General features: G+C 37.7%; 1 protein-coding gene across 1 annotated transcript in view; it reads left to right on the top strand.

Annotated features, from left to right (window-relative positions):
• HOMER1 (homer homolog 1 (Drosophila)) overlaps positions 1 to 17,282 on the top strand; it is a 99,992-nt gene that overhangs the window by 67,804 nt on the left and 14,906 nt on the right. The window contains exon 7 of the mRNA XM_010582878.1: positions 10,642 to 10,798. Within this exon, the coding sequence (XP_010581180.1) occupies positions 10,642 to 10,798 (157 nt within the window). The remainder of the gene's footprint in view (positions 1 to 10,641; positions 10,799 to 17,282) is intronic.

Below are 17,282 nucleotides of genomic sequence, written 5' to 3'. Positions count from 1 at the left end.
GCTTAGTTGCTGGCTGGGGTTAAACCATGACACAGGGAAGGTGAAATAGTGCTCGCAATATTAGAAAACAAACGTGCTGAAACAGTGCCGTGTCACATAGACATAGCCTTGTGAAAGGATGGGAGCTCAGCATCGCTTCTGCTGTCTGTGAATTCACAACTAGCAAAACTCATGTGCAACTTCATACTCTTGGCATCCCTGTTGGGTTTATGATGAGTTAAGTAAGATGGGGCAGGTAGAGAAGTGGGGATCCAAGCTTTATATTCTGCTTTAAAACTATTGCGTCAATTAGTTGTTGAATTGGGAAGAACAGATCCATAAATTATTATTTAACTTCCAGCTGAGTTTTTGAGCCAAGTCATCTAACCTATGCATTATTCTGAAGAGAAGCTGAAGGAAACCTAAGATCGCTTAGTCTAGACTGAGTAAAAAAGAACTAGCAGCTACCAGTGAGTTAAGGAAGGTGCCATGTTAGATTTTTTTCTTAAAAACTGGGATTTTTTTACAGTAGGGGAGAGGGAGAAACTTACATAGGCACTGCTTCCTCTCAGTGTTACCTGTAGTTCACAGAAAAAGTGCCACTATCAGAGACTTCCCATGTATTAAATTTAATCTTTTTTTTCATTCATTTAATCTCTTTTTAGTAAATTTGACTCTAGGATCAATGTAGTGCAAGAAATTTAGTCTTTTCTTGGATTCAGATTTGCTTTAGAAAAGGCAAATTTAATACTTCCATTCTCTTAAAAAGCTGGGATGGAAAAAAATGTGAGTTACAGTATCCACTTAGAAGTGTTGCAACTCACTTGCAAGTTGTTTTGTTCAAACCTGTACAGTCAATAAATATTTTGCTGTGATCATATAGTTATGTGACTTATTCCTTGTTCTTCAGAGTACTTCTGACAGCTCCATAGATGGTTTAGTTTGAGCTTTATATATAGGCTATTGACTCTTAAGTAATTGTATGGCTATCACAGGAGATAAATGAAACTTAATAAAATTTGCCATACTCTCACATAGCTTCTGTTCCCTTAATGGTATAAAATTATTTTGTTGTCAGCATGTAAACTGACAGTTCACCTCTAGTGCTAACTGTGTGATTAATGCATGTTGTTCTATTTACTGGAGTAAGCGAACTGGCAATTGCGATGCGAAAATTAATTGCACCAGTAGTTATTATTTGATATTGTAAGATAAGCTAATGCAGTAGCTGGATGAAGGCCAAACAGTCATAATTCAGAATCTTTATGAAACTGCCTAATCATGTATAAGTATTCCTCTAGGTCATTCTATAGAATGTCTTTCTGTTGCTGGTACTGTAGTTGTGAGGCCCTGCAGCTGTAATAATTGTTCTGATGAGTTCAGTGTTTTCTATGAAGGTAAGAGAGGAACCATTAAGGGGTCTTAGAGGCTGAGCTATCCTGTGATATCACTAACAGAAAGTTCAGCTAAGATCTAATGTAGGCACTTGTCAATCTTTCACATTCAGCCACTCATAACAGTTGGTGTCTTCAGCAGAGGTGCAATACACTACAATTAAAGCTGTGACAGTACCTGGAAATGCGGGCAGAGGTTTGTGCTGAGGATCTCCACCCCTTTGCATTTGGTGTATGTCAGATTTACAGGGTTGTGAGAGGTTCCTTTAGCCACCTCACTGCTCTACATGTGGCTGCAATTGCTCAGAGCATAGCTCTTACTGTCTTCACTCCGTTGTTGCAAAGCTGAGAATCTCTGCTGAGCTCCTTAGAATCGACCTGTAGCTGCAACAGCCTCATGGGCCACATCTATACAGCTAAATAAAATGGGCCTTGGCACGGAGGGCTCTGGGCTGAACCATTTCCACGTGTTACAGCAATGATGCTGGATCTCTTCTGCACTGTGCAGTGTCCTTGCAGCTGTAAGACACAGTTACTGTTTTGTATGGAGTCCTTTTCCAGTTCCACATAACCTGCAATGATTTGAGGGCTGCGTTGCCACCCACCAGAGTTGCATTCTCCTTGCACAAAAGCATGGATGTGCCTTGCATGTCCAGAAGTGTTTTGAATGTGCTTTGCATGTCCAGAAGTGTTTCAGATGGGCACGGGAGGGTTGCAGACCACGTAAAGCCTTGGAGGACTGTAGAGATGGAAGGGTGCTAAACCTGACTGTGTAAAAACTGTGCCAGTTTGTGCTGGTCTGTCTGGCCAGCTCACACGCACCACGGCAGTGTTTGGAGAGTGCAAACTCCCCAGTCCATATGGCTTTCAGAAGCTCAGGGCTTTTTGGCCCCATTTTACTTAGTGGCGGATGTGTGGTCGCTGGGAAAAGTTGTTCCTTGTCCTTACCACTGCAACATTTTGTGCTGAAGCTAGAGAAGTTTCTCAAACTCACTGAGGTGTAATTGAGAGCACAATTCAGTGAAACTCTTAAAATCAATAGCACTCAATAAATTAGAGCCCAGGTGACAGAAGTGTAGGGCACTCAAATACTGTCTTCTCTTTTCTTCTGTTACATTGCTGACAGAGTGCGGACTGGTTCAGTGCACACACAAATTGTTGTCATAGGTAGGATTTTTGAAAGAAACACAGGGTTTTGTCTAGCCAGCGGCCTCAGCAAAATTAATCCTTACTAATTCAAAGTGTGAATTTACAGTTAAACTGCTTTAAATTCTTGTGTGTAGGAATGAGTTCCAGAATGAAAGTGGTCATACTTCAGATTATTTTAATGTCAGGGTCACCGTGTCCTGGTATCTGACTTGCCGATAACCACATCATCTAACTGCTTTCATAAAATGATTAAGTGCCATAGGAGCACAAGTCAGTTTGACTTTCTTCACAGCCAAATACCTCGTCATTTTAGAAAATGGGATATAAGTTCCTGAATAACTTAGGTTGCTTTTGAAAATGCAGATTTGTTGGAATATTTGAAGTATTGAGCACCATAGCAACAGCAAGGAATTATGCCTAGTGTTTAATGCACTAAAAATACTTATTTGGTATCAGTTGTGAAAAATATGAGATACATTACACGCATGAGAATAAACTACTTCCAGTGATACCAATAAGTAATTTCAGTAAAGGGGCAAGGGCAAATATTTTTTTACTTTTTCAGAGTATGTGATAAAATTTTAGGTCTGCAAGGTCTCACAGGCATGAGAATAAAATACTTGCGGTGACACCATTAAGCAATTGCAGTAAGGGAGCAAGTGCAAATCTTTTTTAATTTTTCAAAGTATGTGATAAATGTTAGGTATATAAGGTTTTAAAGTTTAGTGCAAAAAAAAGCTAGAAATTAATTAGCTATGCTTGCTCCTGCAAAGGGCTGAAAGTTAGAAGAGAATTACTGATTTTGGTTTATGTTCTGTGGCCTTCATGATGAGATAATCTAGTGTCTCTGTACTATATATAATTAAATGACTAAGTAAAAAATGAGATCTTTTTAAAAGAAAAAATTAAAATAAAAGTTGAGCCTCTTCAGAGAAAGCAGGGATTTTCTTAGTGCTACTGTGATGATTCAGGTTAAATACAAGTCTTTTGCATTGTGTTACAATGTACAAAAGACATGCATTAAAACTATTCTTAGCAGTGTAAGTTTAATGAGAAATACAGTTTAAATGTCACCTGTGTAACCACATCCAGCGTACACTAGCAGACAATTCAAGAAGCTTGGAAGCTTCATTGTTTCTTGTGGAGAAGAGTGACTTTTCTCTTTGTCCCCCACTTTAACTGGGGTCAGGACTGGGTTCTAAGTCCCTGATTGATAAGGACCATAGCTGAAGCATTAATTTTGTGTCAATATCCAATTTTCTTCATCCCATGGAGTGCCTTTCAGGAGCTCTTATGTTGCCATTGTCTCTTAGTGTTTAAATAAGCAGTGAACACCACCATACTTGGGCATTTTTTTCTCTGACTTTGTTGTCTTCTGCAGGAATACTGTGCCGGATTACCATAGGGAATATTTCTGTGAAATTTTTCTTCCTTAAAAAGAATTTAATACCCAGTCTATTCCTCAGTGGTAAGCTTCCCTATTGAAAGGCAGTCTGTGGTGGTTTCTGTGGGCCCTGTGATGAATGAAGGCTGTATTAGAAATATAGAACATGGATTTAGGTGGTGGAACTAAATAGGGTATAGCCACCAATTTGCATTGCATAGTGGTCTGCTACATAGTGGAAAGAGTGTGCACGATTACTCAACATCTTTGATCATCTTTATCTGTCAAGTCTGCAAAGGTGTTGACCCTTCCCCAGTGAGCTGATAAAGCATAGCACAAGAGATGCCTAAGAACAGGTCTGCTGTAACAGAACTGGAAAGGCAACTCTTCTTCTGTCCGTGGCCTGCATGGGTACTTTGGATGATTCATAATCTGGGAGGATGGTCAAACTGAAAGGCTAAACAAAGTGAAAGATCATGATTATGATATAAAACACCTTGAAAGAGAAATCTGTAATAGCTCCATAAGCACCCTCTGCCCAAATTTGCAGAAAAAGCTTCTGCATTTCTGTCTTCTACACTGACATAGAAATCAGGAGTTCAAGCATATTGTAGCTCTGAGTTGAGTAAAGGGGTGTGCAAAACAAAACAATATATCCTGCAGTGGGATAAACCTTCAACAGTTGTGGAGAATGATAGACTCAAAGAAGTCATGCGCCCACCTGCTGATTTCAGCCACTCCGCTGCCTTTCTCACTTTCCAGTAGTTGTGTGTGGCTTTGTTATTAGTCACCTCACTTAAAGTATGATGTGCGTCAAGGGCCTCCTTCATCTTTTTTGCTATGATTGAATTTGTCATTTAACTAGTCTGAAGAGCTGATTCACAACTATGTTTCTCTCGTTTTGTGCTGATGTAACTCCATTGAGATCATGTAGATATTCCTTATCCCAAAGGGAAGAACACATCTTTCATGGTCCATTAACGTTCCTACTTCTCTCCCCAGGGGAGCTATCCTCTTTTGCTAAAAATTCTTTTGAATACTCTAATTAAGGATAAGGATCTTTTTGAATATTAATTAGTTTTTCATTGGCCTCACTCAAAATATTTAACTTAAAGCAATTTCCCGGTAATTATCTCTTGATTATAACTTTGAGAGGATTTACCCTTTTTTAATAAATTCCAGTTTATCAAATAAGACTTCCTTTTGTATGTGTCCAGTTAATGACAACTACAGATAAGACAATAAGCAGTAGCTGTAAAGCAGCAATTTTGTTTTGTTTCTTAAGTTTTCTTCTTACAAAAGCTGTCATTCTTACCGTAGCTTTTCCTCTTTTGCTGGTCTTTAATTATTAGCTATACTGTACATGACTGTGTCCGTCATACACATAAGTTCAGAGTCTTTTGGGTGGCTGAAACTGCTGGGCTTGTACAAGCAGACAGCTTTGTACGAAATCTAAAATGGCAGAACAACTCAAAACTTTTCTTTCTTGCCCCTTCCTGGGATGGTGAGATAGGACCTGATCCACTCCACTGCTCGCTCTTCAGCTTCCCACTCATTCTAGGACTCCTAATTATGTCTAATTAAATAAATGACAAAACCCCTTTCTGTTTCCATTTTGCTTTGAATGTTCAAGAGAGGGGGAGAAATTTCTGAATCATTACCGAGAGCATATGGTACTTTGGACTAGCAGCATGACAAACTCTAAAACCAGCATGTTCAAAATCCTTTCTATCATGAAGTAATTTTACACATTTAATGGCCACAGTAGATGCCTTTTGAAATCTCTGAAAAGGGGTGAAATTCCCAAAATGCCTGTTGAAAATTTCTTCCAAATCAGGACATGAAGTGAGGAGCTTAACTCTCATTCTCAGCATGAATGAGAGGAGGATTCTTGTGATTCTTGTGAGCTTTTAGGAGTGCCTTGAGGGATGCTGCACTCATCCTCTGTGACAGCAGAGTCAACATCTCCATCTAATAGGACAGTCACATCATTCCAATATAGGCAATAGCAAGTGTAACCTGTTGCAGAGATGTCACCCTTCCAGTCTGGCACCTCAGCATTATCTGAAGCTTATTTCATATGGAGGATTTCCTAAGGACCTTGTGCAGAATTCCTTCCCAAATGCACCAGGGAGTTTTACATAAACCAAACACTTGCCTTACGCTTCCAAAGAGAAGAAGCTGCACTACTTGAGTTCACTAGAGCTCTTGGATACTACTGTAACAGAACCAAATCATTCACAATCCCCCTTTGCTTCCTGAAGCATGAAGAGCTGCTCCGTAAGGCTCACCAGCAAGGCTGTCAGAAAGGATCACCCCTTGCTGCCAGCGCAGCTAATGCGTTGTTACCAGCTGGTTGACATACCTCTCCTGCTGATTGTTAATGCTCACTCCTCCAGACTCTTGGGCTGCTTCCAACCCATGCCACTATTTATAATCTGGGCAGCAGCTACAGGGATTCTATTCTGTTCATATTTGTCAAGACTTATGTATTTAGTTACTATACCAGATGTCAGATTTTGGACTGAAAGTACTCCATTCTCTGCTCAGCTGAATTCCTCTTCATTTCTGTTATCCCAAGACAGCACTGCTCACCATACACCTGCAGTGCAGATCACAGTGACACCTGAAGAAAAGAACTTACGTGCTCTTGAGTAACGGTAGTTCTTTGAAACCATGACTATGCTATAGTAAGAAATCAATTTTTTAAATTAATGCATTTTATGCAATGAATCCAATATTAAAACCAATAAAATATTAATAAAACAGAATTCTGCACACATTTTATTTCTGTAAATCTGAAATAAAGCTTAAGCTGTGTTTTATAGTATTGGTACTCATACAGCTTGGCAAACAATAAGCAATCTGATTCAAAAAGCAGAAAACATCTCTATTTGAACTGCTTTTGTTTCTTTGTTTCATGAAGGCATCTCTCAAAATAACTTAATTCTGAATGCAACTCATTAATGTGTGCTCCCCACCCCCTGCCTTCACAAGGCTTCTCCAGCTGGCTAAATGTGGTGACTGGAGCTTTTCGGATTAATTTTCCTTAAGTGACCTACTTTGCAGAGAAAGATAATCATGCATTTATAGCCTCTGGCACTCTATTCAGGTCACAGATGGACAGATAGCAAAGCTATTCCTCGGTGACTTACTGGGGTTGTAACTAATCCCCAATGAGAAAGCAGATTGGCCTGATGTTAATTGGTCAGAATGCCTAAAAGTATGCAAGATCATTGACTCCTACTTTAATTTTCAGGGGGTGTCACAGTTAGGCTGTATGATACCAGTCAGCAGTTGTTCTAGGAGTGGGTTTTGGTAGTGTTCTGGAGGCTTTAGGTGTTAAATATCTGACTTTGAATCCTTTGCCTTGACGGTGGAGCACCATGCAGTGTTCTGGCTGTGGAGAGGTCTGATGTTACACATGTACCAGATACCATGGCCATCACCAAGGATTGGAGATTTGAAAGAGTTTTGACCTTTTGCTTGCTAACAAGTGCTTACAATCCGTGAACAGTTGTCATTGTAAAGATAATTTTCTGTGCAATCAGACCTAAACCTCTGTTATGAAAGCTTTTTTTTTTTTAACAGCATGATCTGTTGAGTCAGTAAAACTCGTATTTTGCTCCTATCCATTCGAGGCCCATTCTCCCTCTTGTATTTGGCCCTAATGTAGTGATTTATGCAAAACAGCTTGTTCTCTTACTTTCAGATGTTCAGAAGTTTCACAAGGGAAGTGACCAGGCTTTATTCTCTGCTAGGGTATTTTTAAAAGTTTGGTGGAGCTTTTCATGCTGAGAAACAGGCAACAAGCAGGAGTGTTTAAGGATGTCTCACTTTTTGAAGGACTGTCTTGAAACTTCGAGTGTGCCAGGCAGCCAGTGATGTTAATTCTGACAGGTCTGAAGAAGTAACTGTTAAAATTGTGACACTGCCAGCGAAGGGATGGATGGCTTTCAAAATAAAACAAAACATGTATGCAGGTTGAATTCTTGCACCACAGGACTGCAAATGTGTATGTCTGTGTCCCCCAATGTATACATAGAGCTTTGCTCTTTGTACTGCAGTGCAAAACTGGAAGGTGTTCTGGTAGAAGTTGCATTGCAGTTTGGATCACTTTGATCACTGCATAAGAGTTCATATTTCATGTGCTTCCTAGAGCAAGTAATCTCAGAACACATGAGGAATGATTTGGTTTTGGTTTAGGTATTTAGAACTGTTAAGACAACCTGACAGAGCTGTGTGTGTATATCCTGTGATAGAATCTAATGCACTGAGGGCAAAATCAATTCCTTTTAGCAAAAAGCCTTTCAGACAGGAATTAAGTAAAAGGTTTTAGAGAGAATGAGTATGTGCAGCCTTCCCATACCTATCCTGAGGGTCTGTAGTGCAGCTGTTCCACCACCAAAATTCTGTCCAGGGGTTCTAGCAGTTGTAGGGAGCCCTCTGAATTTTCCACACGTGTCCTTCAGCTTCTGGATCTGTGTGTTCCCTCTCCCGGCTGTTAGTCCCAACATCTTCTCTTCCAAGTGAGAATTCTCATTGTGTCTGAACCGTATGTTGCTCATTGTTTCCTCTGAAAGTGTTGATAAATTTGAACTAACGTAGTTCTACAGATATAGGCATCAATGCAGATACTCTTAGTCTAGCTTTAGAACAGACTGCTATAGGTGTGCTTTTATCTGGTCCTAAAATAATCAATCTAAATCCAAATAAATCCAGTTTTAACCAAAATAATCCACAAAGCGTAACTTTATTTTTTTTCTTTTTTAGTTTGTCAAGAAAGTATTTGAAAAAACTAAGTCAGCACTGATAGGCTTGGTTGTGGGCTATTTTAATGAAATTACAATTTTATTAAACAAAAAATTCATGTAGTTGGTTCTGTGTTTCCTGATATGATATCCATCACATAGTTGTATTTGTCAGAGAATGCGGAGTTTTGTAAGAAGAAACAGGATAAGTCTAAATAGTTGGGAAGTCATTGTGTGTTATCAGATACGAAACTAGACTAATTTAAGTAGTATATTATGAATATGATAATGAACTAGATTTTTTTAGCATGTTTTTTATGGATTTTGTTGATCTGCTGTGCTACTGTAAGTGAAAAGTAAATCTGATTAGAGAAACAGAAGAGTAGACATTGTTACAGAAATTTGTTCTCATTTTCTTTAATATGTGAGTCAATGTTCCCTGATAAAGTATGATTATAGTTATTTTAGTTTAGTCATCTAAGATTTAAGATTTCCAGCAGTGAACTTCTAAATAGTTGAATAGATCATGAAATGCTAGAGCAATTTGAAAGAACCACTATTCCTCTACTGAAAGAACTTGTATTCCTGTTCAAGGGGATGAAGCAGCATATTTGGAAGAAAATGCTGGAGCATGGAAGAATCAGACATCATGTTTTAGCGAAACAGTAGTTGTGATCTGACTTGGTAATGAACATTCCTTGGTGGCTGGTTGATTTTAAACACCTAAGGAGCATTTATAGGAGTAATAATGTTTTTGAAATATGCTTTGGTGGGATGGGCTGTGCATATGCACGAAATGGAAAAAAGAAACTTGGTGGACAAAATGGTGGCAGAATGTTTCATTGTTCATATGTACGAAGTTCAAATAGACCTATAAACTTACACACAAAATAGTAATAATTTATAATTAAATCAAGCATATTAAAATATACTTGTTATAATAAATAACTAATTATAATAATTCCTCATAATTCATCACAAACCTATATACAAAATCATTTTGGCCAGAGTTACAGATCTTTGGTTTTCAATGATGCCTTTAATAGTAAGCTAATTAGACAAAATGAATTTTTTTGTGTGTGTATTATCCATATAGGTGTGCAATTCACGTGCTGTTAGCATTATACAAGTAAACATTAATGAGCTATTTGCATACTAATACATTCACCTGATGTGTCTGAGATGTTTTACCCTTGCATACTGAGTGCAAAGATAGGGTCTGTGGATGATGGCAAACTAATTACCTGTGAAAATTAAAGCCCTGTGTTTGCTCAGAGAATAACTAAATTGTGGGCAAGGATTGTTCTTCCATATGCTACTTCAGTAAACCCCAGCATCGGCTTCCTCTTTGCAATAAAGCAATAATATCTCTGCGCTCCTTGATCTTTAGTCTGTTTGCTGATATTACTGAGGAAAGGTATATTAATAGTATTATGGTGCTGAAATTCAAGATCTTTGAGTTTGCAAATACAAATTAAATATGGTATTTAACAAAGAAAGTATCTTTCAGGGATAGAAGGCTTGCATTAAGACAACTAAGCTGTAGTTCCAAAGCACTACATTAGCTGTCTTTAATCAAGTTGGTGACAAATCTTTTTCTACAATATATTTCATAAAGTAGTAGATTAAAAAAGCTCTTTCACGCAATACATGTATGTTAAAATAGTGACTAATCATATACTTATTCTAGAATGTTGCTTTTGGGAAGCTGATGTGTATTTCATCATCCTTAACGTTTTATTAAAAAAAAATACCCTGTTGAACTGGGAGGGTGGAGGTTGTTTTCCAATAATGATATACCTATATTTTCTGAATTTATAGTTTTGCTGATTTGAACATTTGGATTCTCATTTGGACATTCAATCATAGGATTTTTGCATAATTGTATTTTTCCTGGATATTTTGAAAAAAAATTACAAGATATTTTAAGGAAAAAAAAGGAAGAGATCTGGGGGCTCTGACCATTCTCATTCTGTCTGTGCAGTTCGACAATCAGCAAGCATTGGGAGGCAGAACTGGCCACGCTCAAGGGTAATAACGCTAAGCTCACAGCAGCCCTGCTGGAGTCCACTGCCAACGTAAAACAATGGAAACAACAACTTGCTGCGTATCAGGAGGAAGCAGAACGTCTTCACAAGCGGGTAAGTGGAGGCAAACGGCCAACATCCTTGAGGCAGAAGTACTGGTGACTATATTCGCTCATTTTCAAGTAAAACAAGTAAGTTTATTGTTGGGGTTTTAGATTAATCTTTGAGATAGACATTAATGATTACTTTAAAGCACACAGGGTTCCTCCATTGGGAGGTTCTTTCCTTTGTAGCAGTTCTTTTTCTGCAAAGGGTATTGTTGCAGGAAGAGTTATCTAACCTGATGACATGTTTGCTAGCTTTCACTCTTCAGTTGGTGCCATCGCATCTGTTTCGGGACCTTCTCCATAGCATTACACTTTAGTCCCTCTTGCATTTAAGCCCAGAGAAACTTGACATCAAATCTGTAATTTAGAGAAACCCTGTTGTAGTTTCCATATATAACAAAGACGAACAGCTTCCTCTCATCCCTGCACTTAAAGAAAACTGAACATAGATTGAAGATCATTATATGCAATTAGAGATCTGCTCCTGCTTTCACACAGGAGGGGTGTGAAAGGGTCCTGTTCCTTTCACTGTAAATTTTGCAGAGGTCATTTGGCAAACCAGAAATTAGTGCACAGTGGGGGAAGGAATGACAGTGTTTGAGAGAGGAATAAAGCAAGCAAGGTTGAAGGCTGCATTATAAAAACAAGTATACAATGTTTTCATTTCTCTTTTCACTTGTAACTCCATATATTCTATAATCTATTCACGTTTATCCATATGAATTTGTCATCATAGCTTAGGACACATTTTTGTGCAGAGTGAAGGCAAGATTAGCACATGTACAGTGGGAAGAATAACTTAGAAAAATATCAAGGAGATGTACTTCATAAGGAAAATAAAAACAAACAAAAGCATTGCTTTTTTGGCTGAAAACAGCTTTCATGAATATGCTGACAAGAAGTGAAAGGTCTAGTAGCAAGCATGGCAGACTTTTAATTTGGTTTTGTATGCTGTACTCATCTACAAGAAGTAAGGTATGGCAATTTTAGTTAACTAAATCCTGCAAATTGTGAAGGGTTCTTTCAGACCCATGCTGGACCTGTTCAGCTGCAGGCTGTTAGTAGTCTGAAGAACAAGGCTCACATTCATCTGAGGGGGGGAGAAATTCAGCAGGCTGCATCTAACCTGGGGATGTGGAAGAGTAGCAGGATTTCCCTTGAGCCTGAGAAACCTGGGGAAATGGCAGGTTGGTGGGGCTGTCCTATACCTACGCTGACTTGCAGACAAGGATCCTGAAGTCCCAGCCAAATGATTTGATAGGCAAGAAGGACAATTTCTGATGGAGTGTAACTGTGTGTGCCATAGCTGGCTGGATGAAATGCATGAAGTGTGATTAAAACTGGTGCTTTTTGCGAAGTGCTTTCAGTTCAAGAAATTGGCAGTTGCTGACAAAACTGCTTTGCTTCAGAAATTTTCCAGCCAGGCACAAGCTTGTCATGTGTGTTTGTACAGAGAGAGACTTCGGCTTTGTCTGTCCTCTCATTTAAGCTCTCCTTTGGGAGGGTGGGAGTTCTAACCTGTGCTCCAGCTTTGTGAATAGATGATAATAGTCATTGTTGATAAAATTATTTAAATTGCAACCTTGTATTAAAATTACTATAATGCAGACGTTCAGGGGATTTGACCACCAGATAGGCTTTACAGCGAAGAACTCGTCGCTAAAACATGGACGTAATGAGGTAGCATTGTTCCTGATAAAATGTATTAACAGCTTTTGTTGCAAAGCTGAGACAATACAGTCCTTAACTAAGAAAGAAAAGAAAAGTAACACACAACAGCAGCTGCATTTGCCATGGGGAGACCCAACCAGACAAGATGGGCAAAGATGTTACTCTTGGTCTTAGTCAAATCTTGTTTAAAATCTGTTATTGGAAAATCCATTTAATGAATATGGGAATTTTTAGCATGTCACTTTGCTTTTATATGATGCTACAGTTAAGAGAAGTAGTAACCAAGTCTTTGTAGCTACATTCATTAATAGCTGATGATTTTTCATAAGCTTTGCCCAGCAAATTTCCTGCAATTATTTTGTATTTCTGAGGGAAAAAAAGGTCTTATAACATGGGATCGTCTACACTATGCTCTTTTGATCACCATTTACATGCCTTTATTAAATGTTTCTCTAATCTGTGACCTTGGGGCTTGTTGATATCTCACGTAGACTATAGGAACACTCTGTGCCTGTGTCTCTCTGGGCATGCCTGTAAATTACAAGAGGATAGTTCATCAAGAGTACTGCCCTCTGGTGGAATTAAAATACAGACTTGGCTAACCCAATAAATCAAACTCTAGGCAAAAGTATGCAGATCATGTGAAAAAAAAAATCAATCTTAATCTGTTATCCATACGGTGTGATAGAAGAGCTCTTCTAACCTGCATGCTGAGGCTGATCTTTAAAATTGAAATAGTGCTCCATTTAAAAAAAAAAAACTGCAAGTCAGATGCTTCTCTCTTAATGCAGATAGAAAATGTGCTGTTGAAATGGCAGAACTGGAGACTGTTGGTTATGGTACGTGTGGTAGCAAGCACTATTAAGTCACTGTATTGTGTTATCTTTCTGTTCAGTTTATCTGTTAAGCTCAGTATAAACTTGTTGCTGCAGTTTATCCAAAAAATGTTGCTCAAACTGGAATCTGTCTCACCTGAGATTATGTAGAAGTTATATATCAAGTCTAAGATGGTCATCTTTTTTTCTTTTCATTCATAAGAGAGACAAAAGCATGAAGAGTAAGTGTCCCAGTCTTAAGAAAACTAAGGTGTTGAGTTGAGTTTGCTTCTGTAAGTGCTTGTCTTCCTCCATAGGATAATTGTCTAGATAGTCCTATAGACATACTTTTAGTCAGATGCAATGAACTCCATCCTTAGTTCACAGAATCACAGAATAATTTAGCATGGAGGAGAACTTCAGAGGTTATCTGGTCCAACTCTCCGCTGAAAGCAGGGCCAGCTTTGAAGTTAGATACAACTCCAGGGCTGGATCGGGTTACTCAGGGCTATGAATCAGATCTTAAAAAATGGAGATCCCACAGCCTCTCTGGGCAGCCTGATCCAATGTTTGACCACCCTTGTCAAATTATTTTTCCTAATATCTTACCTAATTGAAATTTGCTGTGCTGCAACTCCCATCTGTTGCCAGTTCAGAAGAAAAATGGGGTTTGAGCCAAAAGAAACTTTGGTGAGAAAAGTTGAATAGACTGGATTTTTAGAAATACTCATAGAAAAATTGGTTTCAAGGAGAAAGAAAAATCTGGAAATTAGTTTGCATGTTCAGTTGTAATGTAGTTGTTGTTTTATATGGAAGAGTTGGCTCTCACAGCATGTGGCCCACTGGGGAAGAAGAATGTGTGTAGATATGTATGCATTGGAGGGATAGGCTCACTTAGAAGATCATACTCTTGTATAAAATAGACCAACCTCCAAAACGAAGAATGGTACTGCCAACATTAGCTGCTATATTTAGTTCAATTTATTAATGTATTATGTGATTTATATATAATGTAATTGTGGTATTCACTCCTTACATGCTTTAGGTTTATATACAGGTTTTGGTGCCTGAGTCATCCGTCTGCAAGCTATAGCATATCCTCTGTCAAGTGTGATGTGTGGGGGGAAGTAATGCATATTGATTAGTAAGCTTTGCATTGTTATTTCCATCTTTAGTTTCTTCTTAATATAAATAGCCTTATAAATAATCTTATTTACATAAATAGTTTCCTCTTACATTAAAAAAAAAATTACTGCTAATACTATCTTACTAGTTGACTTCTTATGGTACCTTTTTCCACAGTTTGAACTTTGTTATGTTTTATTTGTAAACATTCGTTGATTTTGTATTATATCTCATTCTTTTATCTTCTATTTTTTTCATTTACTGTGGTAAACTGGGTGTTTTGTCTTATGCAGTATTTGTTGTAGACTCTGCTTTTTAAGTCGTTTTAAATTATTTTAAGCCCAGCATTTTTTATTCTATAATTGTTTTCAAGTTTGACTGAAAGTTTTTCTGTGTATCACATTGTTTACACTTTTAAAAACACAGAAACAAAGCCAAAGTGCCCCTTTCTTTGATTTTGATTGCATTTTAAAAAATTAATTTCATTTATTATTTGCCATTTTTGATTAAGTGTAAGATTTACTCATCTATCAATTCCAGTTCAGTTTTTCATATTAGCCTACATTTATTTTCTTCCCCTGAGGCCTTTATCTTCCTTCTTCCATTTGTTCTCTGCATTAATAATGCCTAGAGTTGAGATGAAACAGAATACAGATTGAGTGTGGCTGAGTGCAAAGTTCTCAATAAAGTTTTGAGCTCTCTTCTGATATATTGTAAGCTTAAGTCAGCAATACTATACATTGATATTTTGTAAGACATATTTTTCAGAAGTTTGCTACATGAGTGTATGGATTTTTCCCTTTCAAATACTGGGAATTCTGGGAAGATGTGATGCCCAGACAAGAGCTTAACTTGGAGTTCTCAGCTTGCTTTCCTCTAATCTGCTCAGAAGCAACTTAACAACAAGGATTTCCCTTAAACGGGGTTGGGGAGCACTCCTACACACCTTGCCTAGCTTTTTGAAGTCAAAAGGGATTAATGAGTTTAGAACAGCTCAGTAACAGAAAGATGAACCCTGAAGTGAGCTACTTCAGACAAATAGAATAGCACTGGTACTAACACTAATCCTGATACCACAAAAAGGAAGGGATTGAATGGTGATATGAATTACAGAAAGTAACCCAAAGTTCTGTCATTGTCATGTTAAAAATGAAAATGATGAATTTTTTTCTTGCATGCTAACTGCTAAAGTAAAGCATCCTATGACACTGGGCAATAGGACAGAGTAGTAACACCAGTGCATAATAATAAGAGCTGTAGTTCTTGAAGATCATTCACCTGCAGGAAAAGAAACCTAAGATAAAAAGAGATGAAGGGAAGTGATCAAGCTCTTGGGTATTCCTGAAAAAATAGAGGGGTAAACTCTTGAATTCTACCTTGTTATTTTACCAGGATTTCCTAGGAAATAAGATAAAATTAGCCTATTATGTTCTGGTTCTTTTATTCAATGAATGAAATAAGTATGAGGACATCTTATCTAGTCATCAAAACCACCTGATGAATAATGGACCCTGATTTCACTACTCTTAAGAGAAATTTTAAAGTGGATATTAAAAAACCCCATGACCATACAGAAATAAAACCATGGTAATTTTATTGGGCTATTTCTGTACTACATAAAGAAAACAACAATCTATAAATGCAGTTATTAAACTCCACAAGGAGTATGTGAATGCTATATAAGCCACCTGCTCAGATTATCTGTAGAAAATCTTTGCAGACCCTTTAGCAGTCACCTCCACATTTCCACTAGCTGCATTAGTAATTGAGTAACCAAAACTAAATTTTGAACATGCAGATGTGATAAAGTTGCTTGCTGAATCAGACCCCCTGTTGTGGGCTTCATACTTGCTAAGAAGTCTTACTAGCACCACTGTGGGACTACTGAGAATAACTGTTTGGTTTTATGTGGTTGAGGAAGGACATTATCTAAAAGTGGAAATATGAAAGAAGGTGACAGAAAGTGTGGTAACAAGAAATTTATGAATGGGGTTTTGATCCAAAAATATATTGGCAATGCACCTTTTTTATGTGATGCCTACCTGTTGTCATCCTCCCGTTAACACTGTGCCCCTCCTACCTCCACTGAACAAGTCAAACTTACATTTGAATTTTATTTGATTGATTAAAGAAAAAAGCTATGTAAGTATAACTTTCTTCTTAAGATACTGTAATTAGTATGTGGCTAGGTAGCAGCTTGGTACCATTTGTTTATAATGAAAATAGACGAGCATTTTGCAAGGTAGATATGGGTAGCTTGGCAATTGAATCAAAACAGTGGCATTATCATTTTGTTAGTATTCGTCTATGCACTTATTTGAAAGAGATGTGTGTGCAGACGAACCAATTCTGTCCACAAAAAATGGACAACTAAGTCCATATGTTTACGTATGCTGTCCTTTCATCTGGAATTGCAAACTCTTGATGCACTAGAAACTCCTGAAAAGGCAAAAAAAGGGCAGCTCTTGCCTAAGTGAGGTCATAATGTTAAATACTGACCAAATGTTTAAGAGAGATGTTCTGGGGAGTATTAGGGTTTTCTATGACACAGTAAGATCTGGAAAGGCTAATTGTTCTAACTGTGATAGTCAAGTTTTTAGAAGACATATGGGAATATAGTGACTTTTTTATTTTTGAAATTACAGTCTTACCTTAAAAAAGAGTTTCTGTTTCAGAGCAGGCTGTAATTATCTACATAAGGTCGGTTATCCTTCTTGCAGTGGAACTAGAGTTTCTAATAAAAAGAAATCCAGAGTAATATTTTAAAAATCTTTAAGAAACCATTGCAGCGGCTGACCACCTTCTTTGCTTGGCATTAGGGGAGACCAAAAGAAAAAACACACACATTTTATATCAGGGGGTACATATTTTTTTCTCAGA

Source organism: Haliaeetus leucocephalus, unplaced genomic scaffold (genome assembly GCF_000737465.1).
Source record: "Haliaeetus leucocephalus isolate CR32 unplaced genomic scaffold, Haliaeetus_leucocephalus-4.0 Scaffold849, whole genome shotgun sequence".
Taxonomy (NCBI): Eukaryota; Metazoa; Chordata; class Aves; order Accipitriformes; family Accipitridae; genus Haliaeetus; species Haliaeetus leucocephalus.
Note: the sequence above shows the minus strand (reverse complement) of the source record. Positions and strands in the feature narration are given on the sequence as shown.